Raw genomic sequence first — 26,359 nt, forward strand, 5'->3', positions numbered from 1 at the left:
GCTGCTGCATGGGGTCAGCATGAAAAGATCTGCAAATGGCTTTGAAAATTCTAGCTTGTAGCTGTGGAGAATGAAATTGAGGACCCATTGGTCTGCAGTAATGGTGGTCCACTCTTTGTGAAAGCGGGAAAGATGCCAGAGTCTACATTCAAGGAGTGAACCTCAACCCTGTCATTGTGAGGGCTGCAAAGAGGGAGCGGAAAAGGGCTTCCTGCCTCCTTGAAAGAACAAGTCTGAGGAAAGCGAGGTTTTTGAGCAGAAGCACTAGCCTTCCCTGGTCTACAGCACGATCATCATCCCCGTCTGCCTCTAAAATATTCAAATTAGGGCCATCAGCAGAACTAGGACAGTCAGAATACACAAGTAAAACCTCCACTGAGTCCCAAGGAGGAATATTCTCAAAATCCTGCAAAACAAAGTCTTAAGAAGTTGCTCCTCAAAAGCAACACGTTCCCCCTCGAGTGCTCCGTTCTGTTGATAAATCTCTCTTATCCATCCCTTTCTCCTCTACTGCTAATTCAATACTCCGTTCCTTTTATCTTGCTGCACCTCTCGCCTGGAATGGGCTTCCTGATCTTGTACGTCTAGCCCCGTCTTTGGCCGTTTTCAAGTCCAAACTCAAAACCCACCTCTTTACCACTCCTAACTCACTTACCCTGTCCTTTGTCCTCACCTCTTTATTCCCTTACCCTTAATTGTTCTGTTTACCTGTCTTATCTAGATTGTAAGCTCTTTGAGCAGGGACTGTCTTCTGTGTATGGTGTACAGCGCTGCGTATGCCTTGTAGCGCTATAGAAATGATAGATAGATAGATAGATAGATAGATAGATAGATAGAAGATGGAAAGGCAGCTTGAGCTGACTTTAATAAAAAGGCCTAACAAATTCAGGCAAAAATGGCAGGGTAGAGACTTCCTACAACATCAACATCCCGGGACATGGTAGCAGGTGAGGAACCCGCTGACAAGAGAGCCACCGAAGCCTCATAGAGCCCAGGAGCTGTAGGCGTTGAGCCCGCCAAAACCACCATCAGAGCGGGGCCAGATTAAACAATGGAGACAGAGTACTGATGGCCAAAGTTTGCAAAAGCGGGATGTCCACAGAAGCAAAGCATGCAGGAACCGGAAGCCAAGAGCTTACTCTGCAGCACGCACAACACTTAATAGGCTCAGACATACAGAATAACAAATATACTCACACAAAACAGCCAGTCTCATAACCTCCAAGGCATTGAAGCCCCGCAATCTCCCCACAACACAAGCGTTCTTAACTATAGCTGTTTTTTTTTTAACAGGCAGGAGAAAAGAGAAGGGAAGACTGAGATAAAGAGGTAGAAAGTGGCAACAGGGGAGCAGGGAGGGACCTAGACCACTAGGTTTACACCTGAGGCACAGGCTATTCTCAACCCCAAACTCAACTGAACCTGCAACCAGGACAGGACACAGAAGTCAGCGCAGTGCAAAAAAACTGCTATCCCGCATGATGGAGATAGAGAATACTGGTTTGGTTGTTTTTTTTTTTTTTTTTGTTACATTTGTACCCCACACTTTCCCACTCATGGCAGGCTCAATGCGGCTTACATGGGGCAATGGAGGGTTAAGTGACTTGCCCAGAATCACAAGGAGCTGCCTGTGCCTGAAGTGGGAATTGAACTCAGTTCCTCAGTTCCCCAGGACCAAAGTCCACCACCCTAACCACTAGGCCACTGGTTGCTAAGTGAATGAGCTTATGAGGCCCAACTCATTAGAGATCTCTATCTTCACCTGCTGGCAAATGGTCACAACCCTTTGTCTGGACTTATCCTTGGGACATAATGGAATATAGTGTTAATCTGGCCTTATGTGGTGGGGTTGTGACAGGGTGCAAATGTTTTGGAAACTGTTCTGTATTTGTTGGGGCAGTGAGATGATGAGGATGTGACCAACCTGCAAGAGCGGGATATGTTGCAAGCAGGCACATCAATTTGGGCCACAGAGGTTGCCAAAGCCAGCCATACTGCAAAATCTAAACTAGAAGGACAGAGAGAATCTGCAAAGAGAAACATATGGAGTACAACAGAAGTCAAATATAACAATTTTTGTTTGAATAAACAAATATTTTTAAGGTGCTTTAAGACTAATGAGTTACCATGCTAACCTTACATTCCCTTAAAACATTTTAAATTATGGAAGAAATCATTAAAAAAAAGTGACAAACTAATGTCTCCTCTTACAAAAACTGTCATCCCTTTATCTTTTTAATAAAGTTTTATCTGCTGGTTAGCTTTTGCCAGTTTCTTTCTATCTATCTATCTATCTATCTTGTCTTGGATTACTAATTCATTGTGGTGGAAGTTTCTTTTCTGATAACGAAAGATACAGCTACTTAGGGACATCTGCATCGAGGTACCTGCACTTTATATAAGACCTTGGGGGTTGCCCTGATATCAAGCCTGCTGTGTAAGTGTGCTGATGACTGTGCATTAGGCCTGGAAGCCTCAGAGGAAGTTTGTGCCATTTCAGAGGATGCCTGACACAGTTCCTTTGTATAGTCAGAGTCTACTGGAGTGAGCAGTCAGCTGATTCCTACACAGATGTTCTCTTTTCCTCCATCTGGGACAGGAGGCAATGTAGACCATTCTTTCAAGCTCACAGAGACATCTTGCCACTGTGTTTGTAGTTATATTGTGAGCCCAGGCATCTTGAATAGATGTCAAAGTTCTGGATCTTTCTTTCACACTGAGGACACAGCCAGAACCCTGACTTCATCTGTGATTTTTTTTTCTTGTGAAAAATAAGATGACAAAAACAGATGAAATCAAGAAACAAACCCTCTGAAAATAGGAAAGCTTTGTTTCTGCAGCTGTTTGGCAGAGCAGAAAAACAAAACTGAGGGAACTGAAGACACCACTATCTGCAGGACGCAGAACTTTACACTTTCTTCTGACTTCTGGGAGAACTGTTTCACCTTGGCACAAAGGGATCATAGCACTGACAACGGAAAAAAATGTTTTATTGTTAATACTTTTAAAAATTGATTTTTAGTATTGTTCATCCTATTCCCCGAACGTTTTCCACTTTTTTCTACATCACCATTACCTAGATCTCTGCAAACTGCTTGAAGTATACATCTCCATCCCAAACCAGTTAAACAAAAATTCAGTTTTCCTGATGATATTATGTATTGTTTTGGCCTCTGAGGAACATGCTCTTAAAATGTATTTAGTAAGTAAAATGTGTTGGTAGAATATGATTCTAAGATGGCCGCCGGATAACCGGACGGGAAACCGTTAGCTCCGGGCATCCTTGGGTTTTCACCTGGCATTTGAGTGTGGTTCCCCTCATTCAGTGCCTCTCCGGGTCTGGAGCGCCTTGGGGAGCCCGTTCGTTGTAGAGGGGCAAGTCGGGTCTACTCGTTGCCATCGTGTTCGAGGACCAACCGCTGGCGAGCCGCTGCCTTCTCCTCCCTGTTGTTCATCTTTCTGTGGGGAGTCTGCTGCCTCTGCTGCCCTGGCCCGGACGGGCTTCTGGCCGTTGCATCGGAGTTGTTCACCCGGGCCCCGCCCACGCTGCCGGCCGCTCAGCTGTGCGGCTCTTCCTCTTCTGCTGGACTGACAGCGCGGTGACGGTTGTCCCTGGTCTGGAGGGCCTCGTCGGTTGAGACTAGGGAGAAGGAACGTTTGCTCCTGCACCACTATGGCTCCCTCTCCGTGGCACCAGGAACACTGGTTGCAGTCCAGCGGCTCCTTTCTAGCTCACAGTTATTCTGCATTACACAAACAGCAGCAACTTTGCTGCTGCAAACAACTTGGTCTTCGTTTCATCTTCCCTACAGTGCTGTCATCTGTGATTTCTTCCTACGAAGTGGAACTAGCATCTCTTTCCCATTGCGGTCCAGGGTGCCGGAGTGCGCAGGCAGGCTGCGGTCCCTCTTCCTCTGCGGTGGTATTGACGGAATCGTTGTCATCCTGGGCCCCGCCGGCACTGTCCGCCTCCAGCTGCTGTTGTCTGCCTCTGGTGACCACTACCACTCTCCTGGCTGCATATTGCTGTTTCTTCTGCGCTTCGCCTGCTTACTGGGTATTGCTACAGCTCCCAATTGTGGATCGCCTTGCCGTGAACTGTTTGAACCACTCTGGGCCATCTCCGCATCTGGATTTCCACCGTCTATCTTAGTCTCTCTTCCCTTTCCCTTCTTACCCTGTTCCTTCCTCTCTATCCAATGTAATTGTAATTGATTAATCTGTACATTGTAAGCCACTTTGAGTCTGCTTTATGTGGGAAAAAAAGTGGGGTATAAATGTTCATAAATAAATAAATAAAACAGTACATTCTGCCAAGGCGGCAAAATGTTTTAATGTGGCTGGAATAGACTAGTGGTTTGAGCACTGGGCTGACAACCCGAGAAGCTTGGATCAAATCCCACAGCTACTTCTTGCTATCTTGAGCAAGTCACGTAATCCACCTGTGAAGGTGTAGTTAGTTGTTCACCCCTCTAATATAAATTTCCATGTTAGGTTTTAACCTGGTGTTAACTTTCGTTGAGCTCCAAGTTAACAGTTAATACATGTTAAAACGTATATTAAACACCTAATACAATTTAGTAACTGAGGATCTGAAGTCATAAAGGGATAATAATCATGTGTTTTTATGCAGGTAAACTAGGGTTCAAATGTGTCAAACAATGGTTCAATTATTGCCCCCTGTGAGCATGGATAAAATTATGTGTGCTGGATGACAGCATGCATACATTTACCCAAGCTGAAAGTAGGCGGTGTGTTACCTACATGAGAATTTCATTTTAAACCCCCTTCGGCTACCTTGTATTTGCTCCCACACAGGTGCAATGCATTCACAGGGATGAGCACCTGGTCCAAATTGTCAAAGGGAAATTGAGCACAAAGTTTCCCTTTGACAATTAACTTGCATGTCTGTAAATACAAAGTACCTTAAGGCCTGCAGTCTTCCAATGAGGTTCCATTATTATTATTTATTTAGATTTTGCTCACACCTTTTTCAGTAGTAGCTCAAGGTGAGTTACATTCAGGTACACTGGATATTTCTCTGTCCCAGGAGGGCTCACAATCTAAGTTTGTACCTGAGGCAATGGAGGGTTAAGTGACTTGCCCAAGATCACAAGGAGCAGCAGTGGGATTTGAACCGGCCACCTCTGGATTGCAAGACCGGTGACCACTAGGCCACTCCTCCACTCTATTGCCCTCAGAAGTTATCCAAGGTCTCTTGATGCCTATGGTAAAGCTTTTAACATCTCTTAGAAATATATGGCTGTCACGGAAGAGGAGATGTTAGATTTAAAAAAAAAAAAAAGAAGGACCTAACATACATTAATATTTTAATTAAAAAGGGAGTACAATTCTATTTGTTTTTCTGTCTTCCTTAATGAGAGTTCCTATTGTGTTTCTGTTCATATTACCAAAGCAATCTGGGTATAACAACCGTTCCTTAAACTTTACATAATTAAAAAAAATCCAATTCATGCAAATAACAGCAAGCTATATTAATTCTTTATTCCATATGAAAAAGTATAGAACCTGTATAAAACCAAATGTAGAACCAAGGAAAAATTCACAAAGTTCTGAACAGTAAATAAATAAGCCAGCAATTATAAGCAGATTCAGTAAAGAAGCTGTAGAACTGTATAAGGCTGTTCATATAGTGTACATACTGTACATGAGAATAAAAAGGCCTTTAACCCCCAAACCACAACTGAATATTCCAACTTGTACAAAACAGACCATAATTACACATACGGGAACTTCTTTACAACTATTTGCTTTGACAACTCAATTCCTATTAAGAAAAAAATAAAAGCTCCTAAAAGTTTTGATTAAATCCTGATAACCTCACACAACGTATGAACACAGGTTTCCCCCTTTCAGTTTACTGCCTTCAAAAAATACATCTGATTACTTACAAAATCCCTTGTAATATTTTCCTGTACCTCATTTCCTCCGTGAATGTATGATACACCATTCTATAGTAAAATAGCACCTCAACGGTGTTTTATATAAACTATATAAAGTGCAGGTTACTATAATAACTGTTTAGCATGCCATATTCATATATTACTCAGTGCAATAACCAAAATGGCTGAAGCTTTAAAATGCATGCAACATTATGGCTGTATTTCAATAGGCATTAATTGTTTTTTTAAGGCCACCTTCACAAAAACATTGTATTTACAGGTTTGAAAAAATGGCTAATTCCTAGGTCACTATCAGGCTGGTAAAGTTGGAATTTGAAAAGTGCTATTTTAATCATGACTTATTTATACCTTACATGTATTTTAACCTTTGGTTGTCTTTGTAAATCTTAATGAAATTTAAACTTTTCACAACCGTATGTGCCACATCACAATGGCTAAAATGTGATTACAACTTGCCTCTGCAGTGCAACAGGAATGGTCTCAGCACAAGCCTAGCTTGTTGCTTCAGTCTGCATTTGTTTTTTTTTTTACTGTTGTAACACAGCTGTAACCAAATCATTAAGTTTAAGATTTCCCTTTTTCCAAATCTAACAGTGCCCCTTTAATAATTAACTCTATACAAATGTCTTACGGGTTTCTGAATTTACATTACAAGAAGCGGACTCATTTATAAATGATTGCAGGTTTGCAATAAGCAAACTCATGTACAGCTCAATACTCCAACTCATTACACAATGGAATCGATGTATACTTTCACAATGTTCTGGATGAGATGGTTGCAAGCAATTCCCTTTAAGAGAGCTGTAACTACAAAGGGCAGAGTGTCGGAGAAGATAGCAATATGAGGGAGAAGAGGCGGAACCTCTAAAATTCCCATCCTCTTTAGATGGATGGACTTTAGTGCTGCAAATGCCATCTTTGTGTGACAATCTTTTCAAGGTAAGCTTGACAGTCTAGTTGACTTCACTGTTTTGTGATAAACAGGTTTCCCCATGTATTTTAACAATACTGGCCAGAGGACATCAATATACCACTAGGAATGATAGAAATAGAAAATAATGACAGCAAATTATAATGCCAAACACCTCTTATACATATCCCATTATGAAATGATCCCATAATAAGAGTAACTGACAGGAAACCGTAGACGGAGATGCATGTGTTTACAACAAACTACCATACAAATTAAACATTCACACATTAGACTCAATAAATGATCGTGCTGGCTTTGTAGAAGGAACATGAGACAAGTGACCCTCTTTATTTATGTGAGGTTGCTGTTTGGCTATCCCTTCTTGACTTGAATTCTTGGTGGTTCGAGCTTCTTAAAATGGGAAAGCATTTGGTCCTTAATCTCATCAACTTCTTTCAAAGGTTTTCCATTTTGAATATTTCCAGCAGGAGCAGAAGACAAAGAATTTGTTGGACTGTTGCATCCAGCTACCGGGCGGGCAGAAAACTGTTCCGTCTTTATGGATTGAACACCTGTGTTCAGTAGTTTACCTTCTGCTGCCTGGCTCTGCCAGCTGCGGTTTGCTTGCAAGCTCTGCAGTGACCTTGCAGTTTTGTCTGTGATGCCCATGAATGGAGTATTGCGGCCTCTAGGCTCTGCTGCATTGCTTTGAGCCTGAGTGACCTTTTTCTCTTTGATTCGAACATCTGGACTTTTGTCACCATCTGAAAAGCTGCTGCTTGAAATTAAACTGTGGGTCGAGCTGGACTGCTTCATGCTGCTGGTTGGGGAATTAGAAGAGGTTGCACTTATTAAGTTTGTTTGCTTTTTTATTTCATTACAATTTCTTTTTCCTCCTTGAGCTGTAGCTGCTAGATCTACAGACATGGAATGGACATTTAACCTCTGAACCGTGGTTGGTGTATTTGATAAAGAATGGGAATTACAAGGTGTTAAGTTCTCATGATGCTGCAAATACTTATTCTGGCCTGAGGCTAACCTTTCACCATACAGTCCAGGGTGAATTCCTGTTGCATTGCTCCCAGAGGCGAATCCATTTGTCCCATCTGAATGTGGACTCCTATGTCTGCTTGGCAAAGGATTTGTAGAGGTATGCTGTGAAGGCAGCTGGGTTTTCACACTGTACTGACCATTTCCAGTTTTTGAGAAAGACTGAAGGGCACTCATGTGCTGGTTAGTTTTTACTATCTGTGCCTGCTTTGTAGATTGCATAATCAAACCCTGCTGAGCTACTGTCTCTTTTAAATATTTGTTCTCTGCTCTGTTCTGAGGTGAAACAGGTCTAGATTTCGGTGGAAGGCCATCCTGAAGTGTCCTGCTGTGAGGGGATGGAGTCTGTGAATGTTGTGGCCTCACTGAAAACAGTGATGTTTCATCTTGCTGTGGAAATTCTTCTTCTATTTCCTCTAAAGCTAGATGAGCATTTTGCCTTTGGCCAAGAACGTCCTCCTCGTGATCAGAATCGTTATTTGGCAAGGTTGGCAGATATTGCTGCTTTTGCTGCTGTGTTCTATGTACTTGTCTACATTCATCTTCTACTCGACTCAGAAGTCTCTTTATTTCCTGGTTACTTGGACACAACTTCATGGCCTCACGTAGATCAGCAAGAGCCGCAACAAACTGTCTGTAAAAAGAAAAATAACAATCACTGTTATGCATGAGAAAAAAATATATTCTATTCAATAGTGAGGAATTTAATCTTAAAAAGTCCCATAGGCATGAGCTCACCTCTTTACTAGATCTTCTAACATGTAAAATGTACTAAGCCACTTAAAAAAACAATAAATAACATCAGCAAAGTGTAATACCAGTAAACTATTATTAAAACAAAAGATTTGATTAATTTATGTGTGACACTAACAGTCTACCAGTAGTCGGATAAGATTATTATAGACATGGAAGTTAGCACAGTAGAAAGATCCAAAACATCTGTAAGCCAGGGCTGGTTCAACCTATAGACCAAGTGAAACACTGGCTCAGAGCGCTGTTGGTTAAAGGTGCCAAAATCCCGGTCTGACATCTTTCCCTCTCTTCCATCCTCCTTCCATGCAAGGTAGGGGGAGAGAGGAGATGCTAGACCAGAGATTCAGGATTTTGGCACCCTTTATCACCTGCAAGGGAGGAGGGGGGCTTGAGTGGATGGAAGAGATACCGGATCACAGGTGGGGGAGGCACCAATGTCAAAGTTGGCTCAGGTTGCCACAGTCCCTTGAGCCAGCCCTGCTGTGAGCAATCACATCAACACCTTTACTGTAGAATCATGAGCACAGGTCAGCACCCCAGCACAGGGGTGCGACTCTGGAATCTATCAGAGATTGAGAAGCCTGTAATTTATTAAAGAACATGAGCCTGTGTAAACTCAGGAATTTAGGATCTATTATGATACCCTTACAGGCAAGCTAGCTGGCATGGGAAAGGTGCAATTATGGATGGACAGAATAATGTGATTTAGCAACTTAAGGGAAAAATATATGGTGAGAACAGAGAACAGAATGATCTCTCAGGAAGATAAGTGCTGAAGTAATGTGAAGCCTTACTTAACACAAAAGGTATATAAACAACTGAACCAGAGCATCATGTTGGAGAGGCAGTGGTAGACCACATGTTTGTGTCCCCTGCTCTCCACATGAGAAACTAGCATTTGTAATTGTAACTTTCTCTTGGTAAGAAATTAAAGAATTGCTTTTCTCATAAAATGTGGCCTTCCTAGTCTTTTAGCTCTCTAAATTGCGGGTGGTTGGTGAGTACTAATTTGGGGAGGTGATAAAGACTAGTTATTTAATAACATTACATACTTAATAAATGCACCAGTGCTTACTTTTGTTTTCCCAAATATCTACAATCAGATGCTGCTTTTAACTCCTAACCTCACTCACTTGTTCAGTACCCATGTTTTATCATTTCCACCATAGGCGGTCGGTGGCCCAACTGTTTGGGGAGGCTAAAGGGGGCGGGATTAGGGGGTGGGGCCAGGGGTGGAGCTTAAATCCATAATTGTCTGATAACACATAGAAAAAATAAAAGTCACAATTAATATCTTTTATTAAATTTAGATATTAGCTATGTATCATATGTCAAAGAATAAAGTGGTTGCTCAAAGCATATACTAACCACAATCGCTCAAATGCAAAACACTATGCACAACTTTGTGCAAAAACACACTTACTGCAGTGGCGTAGCAAGGGCGGGGCGGTGGGGGCGGTCCGCCCCGGGTGTCATCGGGTGGGGGGGTGCTCTGCTCCCGCTACTCTGCTTAAAAAATTTTTTTCGAAGCGCCGGAGAGTGGCAGGCAGCGCGCCTCTCATCTGCCCTGCTAGTAAAGAAGATCTCGCTGACGTCGTCGCCCTTCCCACATTGAGTTCCGCCCCCCTCTGAGGCAACTTCCTATTACCGCGAGGGTGGGCAGGACTCAGTGTGGGAAGGACGACGACGTTGACGAGATCTTCTTTACTAGCAGGGCAGACGCGAGGCGCGCTGCCTGCCACTCTCCGGCGCTTCGAAAAATTTTTTTTTTAAAGACAGGACAGGGTAGGAGCAGCAGGAGAACAGGGAAGGGCTGTCGGGTCGGGGGGGGGGAGCTCAGATGGTTGCTTAAAGGGGATTAGGGAGGGTGGGGGATCTCAGAGAGGGGAGAAGGGGATTGGGGAAGGGTGGGGGAGCTCAGAGGGGTGCTTAAAGGGGATTAGGGAGGGTGGGGAGCTCAGAGAGGGGAGAAGAGGATTGGGGAAGGGTGGGGAAGCTCAGAGGGGTGCTTAAAGGGGATTAGGGAGGGTGGGGGAGCTCAGAGAGGGGAGAAGGGGATTGGGGAAGGGTGGGGGAGCTCAGAGGGGTGCTTGAAGGGGATTAGGGAGGGTGGGGAGCTCAGAGAGGGGAGAAGGGGATTGGGGAGGGGTGGGGGAGCTCAGAGGGGTGCTTAAAGGGGATTAGGGAGGGTGGGAGAGCATCAAGGAGGGGAGAAGGGGATTGGGGAGGGGTAGGGGAGCTCAGAGGGGTGCTCAGAGAGGGGAGGGGAGTGCTCAGATGGGAGAAGGGGTCTGAAGCTGGAACTGGTGTCTGACAGGGGGGCAGGAGGGAAAATGGGTCCATGCCTGGGGCAGGTGGGAGAATGGGTCTGGGGCTGAAAAGGGGGGATGCAAGGCATGTGGTGGATGAAGGGGGCTGAAACTGTGGGGACTAGGGGCTTTAAAGGGGACAGGGAGAACTGGCTGGGGCTGAAGCTCGGGACTGGTGAGATAAAGGGCTGGGGTTGAAACTAGGGGCTGAAAAAAGGACAGGGAGAAGTGGCTGGGGGCTGAAGCTCAGGACTGATGGGAGAAAAGGGCTGGGGACTGGTGGGATAGTGGGGCTGAAAAGGGGGGCAGGTGGGAGATGTGGGCTGGGGCTGGAACTAGGGGCAGGTGGAATAAGGGGGCTGGAACTGGGGGCTGAAAAGAGGGGGCAGAGAGGGGATAGAAGGGGGGAGCGTGAGGGAGGGCAGACCCTGGATGGATGGTAGAGGGAGGGCAGACGGATTGAAGGGGCAGAGAGAAAGGGCAGATGGTGGGTGGAAGGGGAGAGAGAAAGAGGGCAGACTGGGGCAAATGGTGGATGGAAGGGGCAGAGATAGAGGGCAGATGTTGATGGAAGGGGGAGAGAGAGATGGCAGACTGGGGCAGATGGTGCATGGAAGGGGCAGAAGTCGATGGAAGGGAGAGAGGGCAGACACTGGATGGCAGAGAGAGAGTGAAGACAGATGCTGGATAGAAGGAAGACAGTGAAAAGATGAGGAAAGCAGAAACCAGAGACAACGAACTGTAAATATATATTTTTATTTTTTTGCTTTAGGATAAAGTAGTATTGTAGCTGTGTTAATAAATGTTTATAATAGAACATGTAAATAAGGTAATCTTTTATTGGACTAATTTTAATACATTTTACTTTCGGAGAACAAAACCCCCTTCCTCAGGTCAGGATAGGACACTGTAACAGTACTATACTGAATTGACCTGAGGAAGGAGGTTTTGGCCTCTGAAAGCTAAATGTATTAGTCCAATAAAATATTATTTGTTTTATTTCTATTTGTTAATTTGTAAAGTGGTGATTGGTATTTGTTAGTTTTTTCAAATTTACATCTGCTGTCTTTATATTTTGCACAGTACTAGAGGACATTTTCTGTTTCTGTGGTGTTGCATTGTATGCAGAGTCTGGCATCGGGGGTTCAGTTTAATTTTTGTCTAAATAGAAAGTTTATGATTACTTATTCTATAGTGGATTAGGGTGTATCTGTATTTGTGAAAAAGACATGGCTTTCGGTTGGCATTGACTGTGCAGGATCGACGATCTGTACTAATCTATCTGTTTTCGTTTTACAATAGGTGAATTGATGTTCTAGTGCTCACTGTAGTGTTTAAGATGCTTTCCTTTTCCTTGTGTGACTCGTACAAATTACTGCTTATGGTATGGTAGAATTGCTCTATAGGTCCTGAGTGTTTTGCATTCTCGGTATGCCTAATACTGGATTTCGGGGGGGGGGGGGGGGGGGGGGGGTGTTAAAAATGACTGGCCCCGGGTGTCAACTACCCTAGCTACGCCACTGCCTTACTGTACCATAAATATTACACTGGGCAGAACCTTATACACCAATATACCACCCATACGGAAAATGCAGACTGTCAACAATATGAAACAAGGGATCATAATATCACAATTCTCATGTAGAGCCACAAAACATCCTAATTCATGTTTAATGTGGGATAAAATGCCATACATAGGTAAATAAATATAAACTTTTAATGTTGAGCATCTGATTCTCAAAGTGGACATATTCCAAACACTATAATGAAAATAAAATAATTTTTTTCTACCTTTGTTGTCTGGTGACTTTGTTTTTCTGATCATGCTGGCCCAGTATCCGATTCTGCTACTATCTGTCCTCTTAACTCCGTTTCCAGGGCTTCCTTTCCATTTATTTCTTTTACTTTCCGCCTTTCTTCTACATTTCTGGTCCTCAGCTTCTGCCTATTTTCTTCATCCATGTGCAGTTTTTCTTCTCTCTTCCTTTTCCCTCATCTCATCTCCTTCCTCGCTTTTCCCTCCCCTCCATCCATGTCCAGTATTTCTTCTCTCTCCTCTCCTATCCCCTGTCCTCCATCCACCCATGTCCAGCGACCCTTCTCTCCCCTGCCCTCCATCCACCCATGTCCAGCAGTGACCCTCCCCTGCCCTGCATGAATTATTCTCCTCCCTCCCTCCGGATCCTGACTCTTCAAATTCTTCGGGGCAGGCGCCGGGCGGGCAGGCAGTTTTGCCTGCCCGCTGCGAGCGCTGACTCTCCCCACTGGCACTGCTGGCGTTCACGCTTCAAAATGGCCACCGAGACTTACAGAAGTCTTGCGAGGCCGCTGGAAGTCTTGGCGGCCATTTTTAAAGCGCGAACGCCGACAGCTAAACGCCAGCGGAGGAATCAGCGCTGGCAGCGGGGCGGGTGGGCAGGCAGGCAAGACTGCCCCGAAGAATTAGTACACCACCGTCGCTGCGGCTGGGGAGGCTTAGCCTATGATTTCCACCTTAGTAATTCCCTTATCCCTTATTTGTCCTGTTTGTCTGTCCTAATTAGATTGTAAGCTCTGTCGAGCAGGGACTGTCTCTTCATGTTCAAGTGTACAGTGCTGCATACATCTAGTAGCACTACAGAAATGATAAATAGTACTAGAAGTTGGGAACTAAGATTTAATACCAAAAAATGCAGGGTCATGCGCTTGTGCTGCAAAACTCCAAAGAAATGGTATAGTATAGGGGGTGAAATACTTCTGTATACAAAAGAACAGCGGGACTTGGAGGTGATCATATCCAATGATCTTAAGGTGGACAAACAGGTAGAAGAGGTGACTATTACAGAGTTTGGTATCAACTGCAAAGAGACAAACTTTACCAGACAGTCCATCACCAATATCAATCACAAAGTTGTTAAAAAGAGCCAGCCCAAGGACAGATCCCTGTGGCACACCACTGATAGCATCCTTTTTCTCAGAGCAAACTCCATTTACCACTACCCTCTGTCTCCTTCCACTTAACCAGTTTTTAACCCAGTCAATCACTTTAGGCCCTATACGGTTTATTTATCAGTCGCCTATGTGAAACAGTGTCAAAGGCTTTGCTAAATTCAAAGTACATCACATCTAGAACCCCTCCCTTATCCAACTGCTTGGTCACTCAGTCTAAGAAAATCGATCAGATTTGTCTGACAAGACCTGCCTCTAGTAAAACCATGCTGCTTCAGATCCTGCAGTCCATTTGATTCTAGAAACTTCATAATCCTCTACTTTAGAAGTGCTTCCATTAGTTTACTCACAACTGAGGTCAAACTAACAGGTCTGTAATTCCCAACCTCCTCCTTTCTTTTGTGCAAAGGGACCACATCTGCCCTTCTACAGTCCTCCAGGACCACTCCAGACTCTAAAGAAGCATTTAAAAGGTCAGATAACTGAGCCACCAGATCTTCTCCAAGTTTCTTGAGTACCTTCGGATATATTCCATCAGGCCCCATCACTTTGTCTAATTTTAATTTAGCTAGCTCCTCACGAACACAGTCTTCTGAGACTTGGTCCTGGTCCACGACACATCAATTCCTATTAGCATTTGTTGTAATAGAATCAATCTTTTTATGTATTTTATTGGTTTTAGAAAATTTTGCCATCACTGATTTTTTTTTGTCTACAATTTTATGCATGTTAACCAGGGGCGTAGCCAGACAACAGATTTTGGGTGGTCCTAGGTAAGAAGTGGGTGGGCACCAAGTGTTCTTCTCTTCTCCACCACCAAAAAAATATCTCAACACGCTTCTTTCCACCATGGCAGTTTGCAGCAGGCATGCGCTGAAAACTGAGAATGTGCAGGTGCCAGTATCATGGAGAGTAGTGTTTTCGTTACCATCAGGGGGAAATGTTCAGCTGGTGGACCTTGGAATCTCCACTAGCTACCACTAAACATGTGCTACTGTTGGGTGGGCCTGAGCCCTAAGTGGATGGGCCGTGGCCCACCCAGGCCCACTTGTGGCTACGCCACTCATGTTAACTCACCACTGCAGTGGGTTGAATTTAAGTGGTCCCCCCTTACTCCTGTTCTGAAGTTTCAGTCAACCACACCTTCTTATAAGATGGGAGGTTGGTCAAAAGAACAGAGCAAGCTCTGGGACATATTGCTGAAATAAAGTTTGGATGCAGGCCAGTACTTCACTATGAATAGTCTAGGACAAGACTGTAAACCCGATATACCAACCAACTGGAAGACAATATAATTCTTTGGATAAGGGGTGTCATGTTCATTTTTCCAGGTGCAAAGATGATGAAGAATCAGCACCTAGACATTCACAGCACCATGTGCACTGAGGATATTTGTTCAAAAGAAAGACTTTTAAGTAGTAGGAGCGATGCCCTGTGACAACAGTAGGAAGTGGAAAAAAAAAAAGCAAAGGATCTCTCCCTTATCCCATGAAGGCCCCAATTTTCCTTTCAAACATAAGGCAAAGGGTGCCCTAAGGAGCATCTGTCAGCTTTTAAGTTTAAAAAGGTAATTTTAGAGTTTCTTAGATTTTATATACAGTATAGCCCTGGAGCTTGGATATGAAGAATGGAGGCAGCTCCAAAAGTATACACTGTTTGTGTATACTGTCTGAAACAGTCACTGCACTCAGAAAGTGCAATGCATTTATCATTGGACACTGTAACAAGAGTTCGCTCTGCTGACATGAGCTTATCTGCCTTTTCCATTGCTGGGGTATGTTTGTGGAACACCCTTTCCTGGGCAGCTTCATTTATGCACCAATGTGGTACAGTTCAAAAAATTACTAGAAACTCAGCTGTTTGTAGGAGTGATCAGTGCTTAATTTTAATATTGAAGAACAGGCTGTGTAATTTGTAGTTAGTTTGCAATGGGGCTCATTTTCAAAGCACTTAATACAAAGTACTATAGTAACCTATGGTACTTTGTGCGTTTACGTGCTTTGAAATTGAGACCCAGCGTGTTTTTATGTTCGTCTTTGTTTTTCAGCTTTATTTTATTATGAATGTTTGATTTGTAAATCGCCTAGGTAATAGGCGATGTATACATTTTAAAAATAAATAAGAGATTCATCACTGGACTCCGCTCTGTGAATGCTAAACATAAAGATTTGTGGCTTTCAACTTGGCTGAAAAAAAGCCTAGGACCCACTTACCTCGATCGTAAAGAAAAAAAGAAGAGGAATTCCAAAGGAAGGTGCCAGATTGGAAACAGGTCCCATGCAGACATGTCAGGTTAAGGGTCAAGTATTAGCACTTCACCATAATACATGAAAGTACCAGTTTAAAAAGGAAGATAAAATGTTACCTGCTGTTTCTTTTGGCTCTTGCTCTGGCATAGTAAGCTTCATAGGATTTACCATTCAGTTCTAGTGCCTTGGAAGCAAATTCCTCTGCCATGCCAAAGTCCTAAGACATTAAAAAGTACGATTACAATGTTAAAAGTACTTTTAATACACTTTTCTGAAAGAGACAGAGAAGGCTACAGGAAAAGCTATCTTTGCTCCTCTGTGCACATCCCTGCTACAAGATCACCATATCTCAATGGCCATCGACCCTTTCTTATACCAGAGAAGGCAAATAACAGAAGTGGTGAAAGCATGTGGAGCATGGTTCATGAAATTCTTTCCAACCCTTATATATGTATATGTGTGTCTTTGTGAGGGAAGATAAGTCAGGGAGACTGGAGCAGTTTGCAAGGTAGGGATAGTTGCTGGAGGATATGGTAGGAGGTAGGGTCAGTGGAGGCAGATTAGGGGTGGTGGGGGCACAGCTAGGGGGGGTAGGATAGTTTTTCTGGGGGAAGGGCCTTTTTGAGGGTAGGGTGTTGCTGCAAGGAGGCTAATTTTCAAGGATGAAGAGTAGTTCCCCCAACTGCTGTGTTTTCACCAGATGCAAGTTCATTATGGGGCCTCATAGGAGGGGCCCACAAAAATGGTGAACTCCTCTTTTTCTAATGAAACTGACAGAGGCCGGTGGCACTTTATAGACGTAAACCAATTTATTAAGGCATAAGCTTTCAAGGACCAGAGTCCATTTCGTCAGATGTATGAAGTGAAGTTTAGGACACGTGATTATGCACATATAAGGAAGATGCATGGGAAGGGAGAGGGATACAAAGATAAAGTATTGTAAAATGCAAGGTAGGGTGTGGAAAGGGAGAGATAATGGCTGCATAGTTAAACTGACAGCTGTAGTGGGTGACAGAGAACGAAGACAGGGTAATCTTAGAATAGTGAAGCCCATTCACACCTGTAGAGTGCTATGATCTGTGGCCTCTATTTAGGCCTAGGGTGATGGTGTTAAGCTTATTGATGAGTTCCAATTCAACAGCTTCACGCTGGAGTATCCCTTAGAAGGTGCTTTGTAAGAATATGGCAAATTTAAGGTCAGTAAGAGAGCGTCCTTGAAGGTTAAAATGTTCCCCTACAGGTTTTTTAATGTTGCCATTTCTAATATCAGATTTTTGACTATTTATTCTTTCTCTGAATGACTAACTAGTTTGTCCTACATGGAAAGCAGGGGACATGGCTGATAGAATAGGTGAATCTCTTCATAAAGGCAGTTAGTAAATCCTGATAAGTAAATAAATAATTAAAAATTACTTTGGAAGAAGAGCAGGTAAATGAGCCCCAGATGCTGTAGCTGATGTTACTGGATCCTACAAACAGGGCTGTGGAGTCAGTACACCAAACCTTTAACTCTGACTCCAACTCCTACTGATATTAGGCTTTACATTTTTTGTTCTGGATCTAGTACTTTAGATCCAGTATATGTACATATTTATTTATTTATTTTTTTACATTTGTACCCCGCACTTTCCCACACATGGCAGGCTCAATGCAGCTTACATGGAGCAATGGAGGGTTAAGTGACTTGCCCAGAGTCACAAGGAGCTGCCTGTGCCGGGAATTGAACTCACTTCCTGAGTTCCCCAGGACCAAAGTCCACCACCCTAACCACTAGGCCACTCCTCCACGATTATATGTAAAGAATGATAAATTTACCATATAATATAATTTTTTTTAAATTTTGAAGCTGGAGTTGGTACATTTTTACCGACTCCACCCCAAATTGATTCCGACTTCGACTCCAAAGCCCTGTCTATGATAGTGTTACATGAGTGAATAACAGAGTTGGCATCTGGGTTTCTGGCAGGGTTTAATCTCTGAGTGGGTGTCATTTAACCATCTCTCTGACCTCATGTGCACCTTTCTTTAAATTAGTCACCTTATTTTCTAAACTCCTCTTACTCTCTTACCTATCTATATGTTCTGTCTTTGCATATACCCTACACTGTCAATTAAAATGTTCTATTACGTATTGTGTTGGCATTGTAAGTAGTGTACTATACCATACTTTGTATTGTTATTTTAATATTTGTACTATTGTAATTGTCTATTGCTCATGTTTGATTTATTCTTCCTGTACACTGCCTTGAGTGAATTCCTTCAAAAAGGCGATAAATAAATCCTAATAAATAAATAAATTTTTTGAACACTTTGTGGTCGCTGGTATCTGTTTGAGGTTAGAGGGCTGTTGGTAGGCTAAGACAACTATCAACAGCATTAAAAAGGGCAATAGCGAGTCCTCTGCTAAGGAAGAACAACTTTGATTAGGACAACCTCAAAATTACTGGCCAATATTTAACATCCCATTTCTAGCTAAACTTATAGAACAGTCTGAGTTCAGCTCAATGACTGGCTACAAGAGAGACGCTGGCTAGATCTGTGCCAATCTGGATGCAGACTCGGTTATGGAACAGATGGACTTTGTAACCCTATTAGATCTTCACAGAAAGCAAGATAGAAGATTCTCCTGAATAAAATGACTGTTTACTAGCAATTTAAGTAGAGAGGTGTGGTAGCCGTGTTAGTCCACTCTTAAAGGTTATCAATAGAAATCAAACAAAATAAAACATGGAAAAGAAAATAAGATGATACCTTTTTATTGGACATAACTTAATACATTTCTTGATTAGCTTTCGAAGGTTGCCCTTCTTCATCAGATCAGAAAAAAGCAAATGTGGTAGCAGATAGTATATATGAGTGAGACATCCAAGCATTACTTTGACAGTCTGGCAGGGTAGGAGGGAGGGGGTGGGTAGGAGGTATGCATGGGGACATCAAAGCATTTCATTGATATTCTAACAGGATGGGTGTGGATAGGTGAGAGGAAGGTGATAAACAGAGCCCATTATAAACCATAAGGTTGTATTTCTCTGTTTATCACCCTCCTCTCACCTATCCACACCCATCCTGTTAGAATATCAATGAAATGCTTTGATGTCCCCATGCATAACTCCTACCCACCCCCTCCCTCCCACCCTGCCAGACTGTCAAAGTAATGCTTGGATGTCTCACTCATATATACTATCTGCTACCACATTTGCTTTTTTCCGATCTGACGAAGAAGGGCAACCTTCGAAAGCTAATCAAGAAATGTATTAAGTTATGTCCAATAAAAAAGGTATCATCTTATTTTCTTTTCCATATTTTATTTTGTTTGATTTCTATTGATAACCTAGCAATTCAAGAATGAGCTAAACAAAAAAAAAAAAAAAAAAACTTTGCCTGAACCCAAGTAAAACTGAGCTTCTATGGGTCCCTAACATAAGTGGGTATTAAATAACATCAAAATCCGTTTTGGAAGCTATGAACTTTCCCTTTAATCATAGGTCAGGAACCTTAGGATATAGGTAGGTAGTTACACTTAAACTTATCCCCAAATTCAAGCAACCTTCAGGTGCTGCATCTATCATCTGTGATAACTACACTGACTCTCTCAATACATAGCAAAGGCAAGTCGTCAAAGTTGTTCATGCTATAATAACATCAAAGGTTGGATTACTGTAATACACTCAACATTAGTCTGACTACAAAGGGCTTGCATCAGCTCTAATTGATCCAGTATGCCACAGCATGACTAAAGGAAGGTTGTATGTGACTCTGCAGCTTATTTTACCCCAAGCATGGCTATATGGATTTTAGACAGACATGAAATACAAAAAATGATTATTTCAAGTTTCACCCTGCGCCTTTGCAAACCAAAACTATTACCCAAACCAGCGTTTTAATATCACTATTGCAAACGGGTGCATTGTTAGTACCATTAAGTAGTCTTTGTTGCTTGATGAATACATTTTCCATTTTATGTATTGACATACAATCCAAATCCTAATATTAGTCTTCAAAAGACATTTTAGATTCTCAGTCACATGCTGAAGATCAGAGTAGTCCTTCTCAACTTTGCTAACCAGGTCATGGTGGTGAAATTTGCACATAGTCCATTGTTTAACATACCATCTGCAGAGAGCTGAGAGGAACAAGCAGCAGGACACTGAGAGTGCAAATGAAATGCATACTGCTATCCTGCATGTTATATGATGGCAACCACAATATTTTACACCTAGTCAAAAGGTTGGCTAGTTAAAAAAAAAACAGAAAAAAAAAAAACTGAAATACTTCTTGCAGATATAGAAATCAAAAGGTAACCGAACAGAAAAGTCTGACGAGAACAATAGTAGTGCAAAAATAAGTGGAAACGGAAGAAGGCTAGGCAAATCTCAGGATCAATGAGATTAAAAATGTATTGCTATGATGTGTATAAAACAGTACACAATAACATAAAATTAGTACTCAAGACTTGAGTAATGATTTTATGTTATTGTGTATTGTTTTATATGTATCATAGCAATACATTTTTAATCTCATGAATCCTGAGGTTTGGCAAGCCTTCCTCCGTTCCCGCAAAGCACTTAGACATACAAAGTTCCATAGGTTACTATTGAACTTTGCAAGTCTAAGTGCTTTGAAAGTGATCCCCCAAGAATACTGTAAAGCATTAATGAAGAGTTCCTTTCTCTCTATTATTAGGAGATACAACACAGGTAGAGAACGCACAAGATTACTGGGCATAATCTCGTCTTCTGGCACCTTACTGCCCCTTATGTACGCTTAGGTCCAACCTTCTGTAAAATTAGACGTGATACCAGACGACACTCTATTTTTTCAGTCCAAGGGCCGGAGTTCCAGAACAAACTGCCAACCCACCTTCATCTCTCATCCTCCTTACAGAAATTCAAAACCGACCTTAATTCCTTCTTATTTACAGATGCCTATGACCAATGATGTTCATGTTGCTTGTACGAGAGTACCGGACACTGATCTGAACTATACAATCCCCTCCCCCATTTGTGTCTCCCACTCACCTATCCCATTGAACATTGTATTTCATTCCCACCTTTCCTCACAGTCTGTAGCTCTATTTCTCACTCCCCCCCCCTTGATTGCTTTTAATTGTAAACTGCCTAGACATTACTTTGATGGGTGGGATATAAACCCTTAATAAACTTAGAAACAAGGTCACTAGGAATGTAACACAAGGACAATGAAAAAGAACTTATTAGAAGATATTTTCTTTTCTACATGTACGTAGTTAGCTCGTTTTTAATTTGCTTCAAAAAAAAAAAAAAGTCTCTCCTTTTGGTATCCTCTAGTGATATGTGGAGCTTTTGTAAGCTACATATCCAACAATAACTGTATAAAATCAAGCATAAGTGTTGTTAAGACATTACTTTTCTTTCTAGAGGTTTGCCATGAAGCAGGATACAGTTAAAACACACCTCACATGCCACTTACATTTGTTTTCCTGCGACAACGTGACAGATTTAAATAAAGTGAAACTCTTAGTTCATTGAATGCCTTCATTTCTTCTCCAAATCCTTCCCGTGGAAACCTCCTCAAGGCATGCTGATACCTCTGTGCTGCTTCTTTCATCTTCCCTTTCTAAAGAGAGCAAAACAGCAACGGCTTTAGAGCTTCTTCCCTAAAGTACATGTTTGGTTTAATGTTGGAGACTTTCCCAATTAAAAAGAAGAAAAATATTTAAAGATTGTTTGTTACAGTCTTCAATTTTAGGATTCAAATACCTAAATACATTATTTTAGTATTTAGAGGGTGCCCAAATCCATGGCATCTTTTAAATTATTAATGAGCCCCTTCTCCAGAGAGTTTACAAGCTAAGGGGTCCTTTTACTAAGGTGTGCTGAAAAATGGCCTGCGGTAGTGTAGATATGGCTTTTGGGCGCGCGTTGATCCATTTTTCAGCGTACCTGTAAAAAAAAAAAAGAGGTCTTTTTAAAAATTTTGCCGAAAATGGAAGTGCGACAAAATTAAAATTGCCACGCATCCATTTTGGGTCTGCGACCTTACCGCCAGCCATTGACCTAGCGGTAAAGTCTCACGTGGTACCCAGGCAGTAATGACCTACCTGTGTCAAATGCCAGTTGGTGCACGTCCGATATGCGCGTCTGAAAATAAAAATTATTTTTCAGCAGTGCGTATCGGACGCGTGCCAAAAATGAAATTACTGCAAGAGCCACGCAGTAACCGGGCGGTAACTCCATTTTGGCGCACATTGGGCACGCGTAGACACTTAAGCAGCTTAGTAAAAGGGCCTCTTAGTGGGCAGCTGAGGCAATGAGAGTATAATTTATCCAATATCTCAATAAAGTGATTTTTACAGTAGCAAAAAGTAGATTTGAACCCAGGTTTCTGAATTCCTAGTCAGTATTCTAAATTCTAGAGAACCTGCTCTCTCACTACCAAATGACTGTAGAATACCAATTAAGGGGTCCTTTTACTAAGCTGCAGCAAAAAGTGGCCTTAGCGCACACGCACTAAGGCCATTTTTTACTGTAGATGTATGTTGTACTAATGGCCATGCGCTAAGGTTTCCATGAGTGCGCGGCCATTAGAGAAAAAAAAGTACTGGGTGAACACTTACCGCCATCCATTTTGTAGGCAGTAAGGTCTTATGCAGTAATCCTGCGCTAATTAGTGTGCGGTAATGTCGCTGCGCTGGTTAGCACAGGAACACCCACTCGCCACCCCCTAAAAAAATTTTTTTTTTAACTGTCTGGATTAGAATACCCTAATTTGGCAGTTACCCAAGGACGCCTGAGTGTGTCATGTGGTATGCCATTTTAAGCTGTATTAGGTACACGTTAGCATCTAATGCAGCTTAGTAAAAGGGCCCCTAATTTATTTATTCATTTATTACAAAAATGTTTTAATGTCAATATTAAATCCTGATGTAGCTAAGTCTACAGGCTTCACAGGTACATGTCCAAGCCTTTGCTATGTCCTTCTGTGAATTAGGAATTGGTTACTGGACAGAAAACAGAGAGTAGGGTTAAATGGCTATTTTTCTCAATGGAGGAGGGTGAACAGTGGAGTATCACAGGTCTCTGTAATGGGACTGGTGCTAACATATTTATAAATGATCTGGAAGATGGAGCAAGTGAGGTGATTAAATTTGCAGATGACAAGAAACTATTCAAAGTAGTCAAAACACATGCAGATTGTGAAAAATTACAGGACGCTCTTAGGAAACTGGAAGACTGGGCATCCAAATGGCGGATGAAATTTAATGTGGACAAATGCAAAGTGAAGCACATTGGGAAAAATAATCCGAATCATAGTTACCTGATGCTAGGGTCTACCTTATGAGTCAGTACTCAAGAAAAACATCTAGGTGTCATTGTAGACAATATGCTGAAATCTTCTGCCCAGTGTGAGGTAGTGGCCAAAAAAGCAAACAGGATGCTAGGAATTATTAGGAAAGGGATGTGAATTGATTTGCACTTTTCTGACTCACTGACAGGTCAGTTATGACCCATGAACTGCATAAGCTAAAGGCTCTAAAATGCCTGAAAGCTGCATCTTTACTTTCTGCTGAGAGCTGGAAATTCGAGGTCATGCTGATCCAGCAAGGAGCACTCTTCCCCTCTCTGACAGAGCTGGTGCTGCTAACTCTACACCACAAGGACACTAAGAATGTACACAGTTTGAAAGCGAAGATGTGTTGAGGTTACTAGACAAAACAATGATAAGACCTGGCTGTAGCAAAATAGCACTACAATCTCCTGTGAAAGAAACCTTGGACTTGTTATAAGATGCTGTGTTCCATAAACATTTATATATTGTGTTCTGTATTCCATAACATTCAGATAGTGTTTTCCATTTTATGTAAACAATAAAGTAAGACAGAAATTAGCTGAAGTTGCAAGGCTGTATGATTTGGGAGGGAAATGATGCCCAATCCACTGTATATAAGGCACTGTTGTATTGTATTTAGACAAGAGGCTGAGATGATCGACAGTGAGTAATTCTTTGTCTCTCTCACTCCCTCTCATAACAAATTGTTATTTGTTATTGCCTTATTGCTTTATTATTACCTAAATTGGTGAGGAATAAAGACTTTCCCTTCCAAAGGGACATAGTCTCTGTCTTTTCTGTCACCCCATATCTTGGGGGTGGCTGGTCCACTGTATCTTGGGGTGGGTGTAAGGAGGCAGAAACCCTATTGGTATATTTCTTATGGTAAGTAGAAGGATCAGAGAAAGAATTACCACCTATTGTAGCCTTCTCTGGGACTAGGTGATTATCAGAGAGGACCACATAACCACAGACTCCACTATAAACAGATGCAAAATATGACCAAGAATATTATAATGCCTCTGTATTGATCCATGGTGCGACCTCACCTTGAGTATTGCATTCAATTCTGGTCGCCATATCTTGATTGGTGGAACTGCTCACAGTTTTTTGTCTTTGGCATTCAATTCTGATCGCCATATCTCAAAAAAGATATAGCGGAGTTAGAAAAGGTTCATAGAAGAGTGACCAAAATGATAAAGGGGATGGAACTCCTTCCATATGAGGGAAGTCTAAAGAGGTTAGAGCTATTCTGCTTGGAAAAGAAATTGCTAAGGGGGTGTTTTCCCCAAAGTGGCTTTATGTCTTACAGACTTTTCCAATGTTCTTGACTAACAGAGACCGTGCAAAATTTCAGACTGTATTGCGTAAATTTCTTGTAATAATAAGAAACCACGGAGCACATTGTCACAACTGTCCAGACCTCTGGGTCATGGTGGTCTGGCCTGTCTGTATCTTCACAAGTACACGTAGCCTGTTTGATGTGTCACCTGGTAGACTGGATTAAAGACATGTGCTTTGGAGTCTCAGCTTGTGGCTCCAGTGCATTTGTTATAATATTTACAATTCAGAGACCTTTATCAGCTCCTTTCATCTCAACACCATCCAATATTGAAATCTATGTGACAAGCGTGGAACTGGATTTGCAAGTGAGCTCAGTTGTTGCCATCAACTGTTATTGCATTTGGCAGGCAATAGGGACTTGGATCCTGATTCCTGTAAATCTTACTTGCACAGATGGCGGTCCACAGGCTTTCAGTTTGTGAAGGACCTGGTTAACCTGGAGGGATGTATTAAATCCTTTGCAGATTTACAAGAGGAGGGTCTTGTACATGCCAGTGACTGGTACCCTTATATGCAGGTTTCCCATTATGTGGGTACTTTGGCCTCCTTTGACTGAGGATGCAGCAGTCTTTCTTTTTATCAAGTCAGCTTGCATACTCTAGACCCCTCTGTGGGACTTTGAATTGCTCGCCACTGACTGGAATGGAGAGCTTGCGGACACAAAACAGGTCACTGGGGACAGGTTGCATCTTCTGATAAAAAACATCAAGAAGGTGGTTTGTTCATCTCTTCTCCTGGAATAGCAGTATAAACTTCTGATGTATATGTTTATTTCGCTACAGTGGGCCCATCATGCACAGATATCAGACTCAACTGTTTTATTATTATTAGCATTTGTATAGCGCTACCAGACACATGCAGCGCTGAACACCTGATACAAAGAGAGAGTCCCTGCTCAAAAGAGCTTACAATCTAAGTAATACAGACAAACAAGACAGTTACGAGTGAGGGAAGTAATGGGTGAGAAGGGAGGAAGGGACAGGGAGAGGGCAATTGTGGCTAGGAGCTAAAAGCAGCAGTGAAAAGGTGGGTTTCCCCCCCCCCCCCCCCCCCGGTGTGGGTAAGTCCTGCTCATTTGACCCATCTGTTTTGGTCCTGTGCTCGGATCCAGCTGTTCTGGAGGAGAGTTGTGTCATACTCGTCAGTTGCTTTGGGTAAACATATTCTATGGTGAGCTAATGTGTTACTTTTTTCTAACTTTATCCAGATGAGTACTAATATACATGCCAGTGCTCTTTTACATAAATGCTTCCTACTGGCATGAAAGTGTATTCTTTGGAACTGGAGACAGTTACTTCCGCCTTCTCTGACACAATGGCGTAATTAACTTTTTCAGTTGATGCGATAAGAATGCTTGGATGTCAGGAGGGGGAGGGGGTCCCCGAGGGTCTGGAGGACATTTCAACAAGTGTGGTCTCTGATTTGGGACGGACTTCTTCATAAAAGCACATGGTTTTTTTGCTAAAGTTATGAAATGGAGCACAGAGAGGGTTGGGTGGTGGAAGGGTGGCTTGTGGGATTACTTTAACGTTTTTCCAAGGAACACTGTGAAGGAACACCATGGTATGTCCTATGGGTTTT

At 42.4% G+C, this 26,359-nt stretch overlaps 1 protein-coding gene across 1 annotated transcript in view; it reads right to left on the reverse strand.

The window, feature by feature from the left end:
- Positions 1–5,936: 5,936 nt before the first annotated feature.
- Positions 5,937–26,359, reverse strand: part of TANC1 (tetratricopeptide repeat, ankyrin repeat and coiled-coil containing 1) — a 296,811-nt gene continuing 276,388 nt past the window's right edge. Inside the window, 4 exon segments of the mRNA XM_030209133.1 lie at positions 5,937–7,251; positions 7,254–8,521; positions 16,243–16,343; positions 21,575–21,721. Coding sequence (XP_030064993.1) covers positions 7,118–7,251; positions 7,254–8,521; positions 16,243–16,343; positions 21,575–21,721 — 1,650 coding nt within the window. The 3' untranslated portion in view covers positions 5,937–7,117.

Source organism: Microcaecilia unicolor, chromosome 7 (assembly GCF_901765095.1).
Source record: "Microcaecilia unicolor chromosome 7, aMicUni1.1, whole genome shotgun sequence".
Taxonomy (NCBI): Eukaryota; Metazoa; Chordata; class Amphibia; order Gymnophiona; family Siphonopidae; genus Microcaecilia; species Microcaecilia unicolor.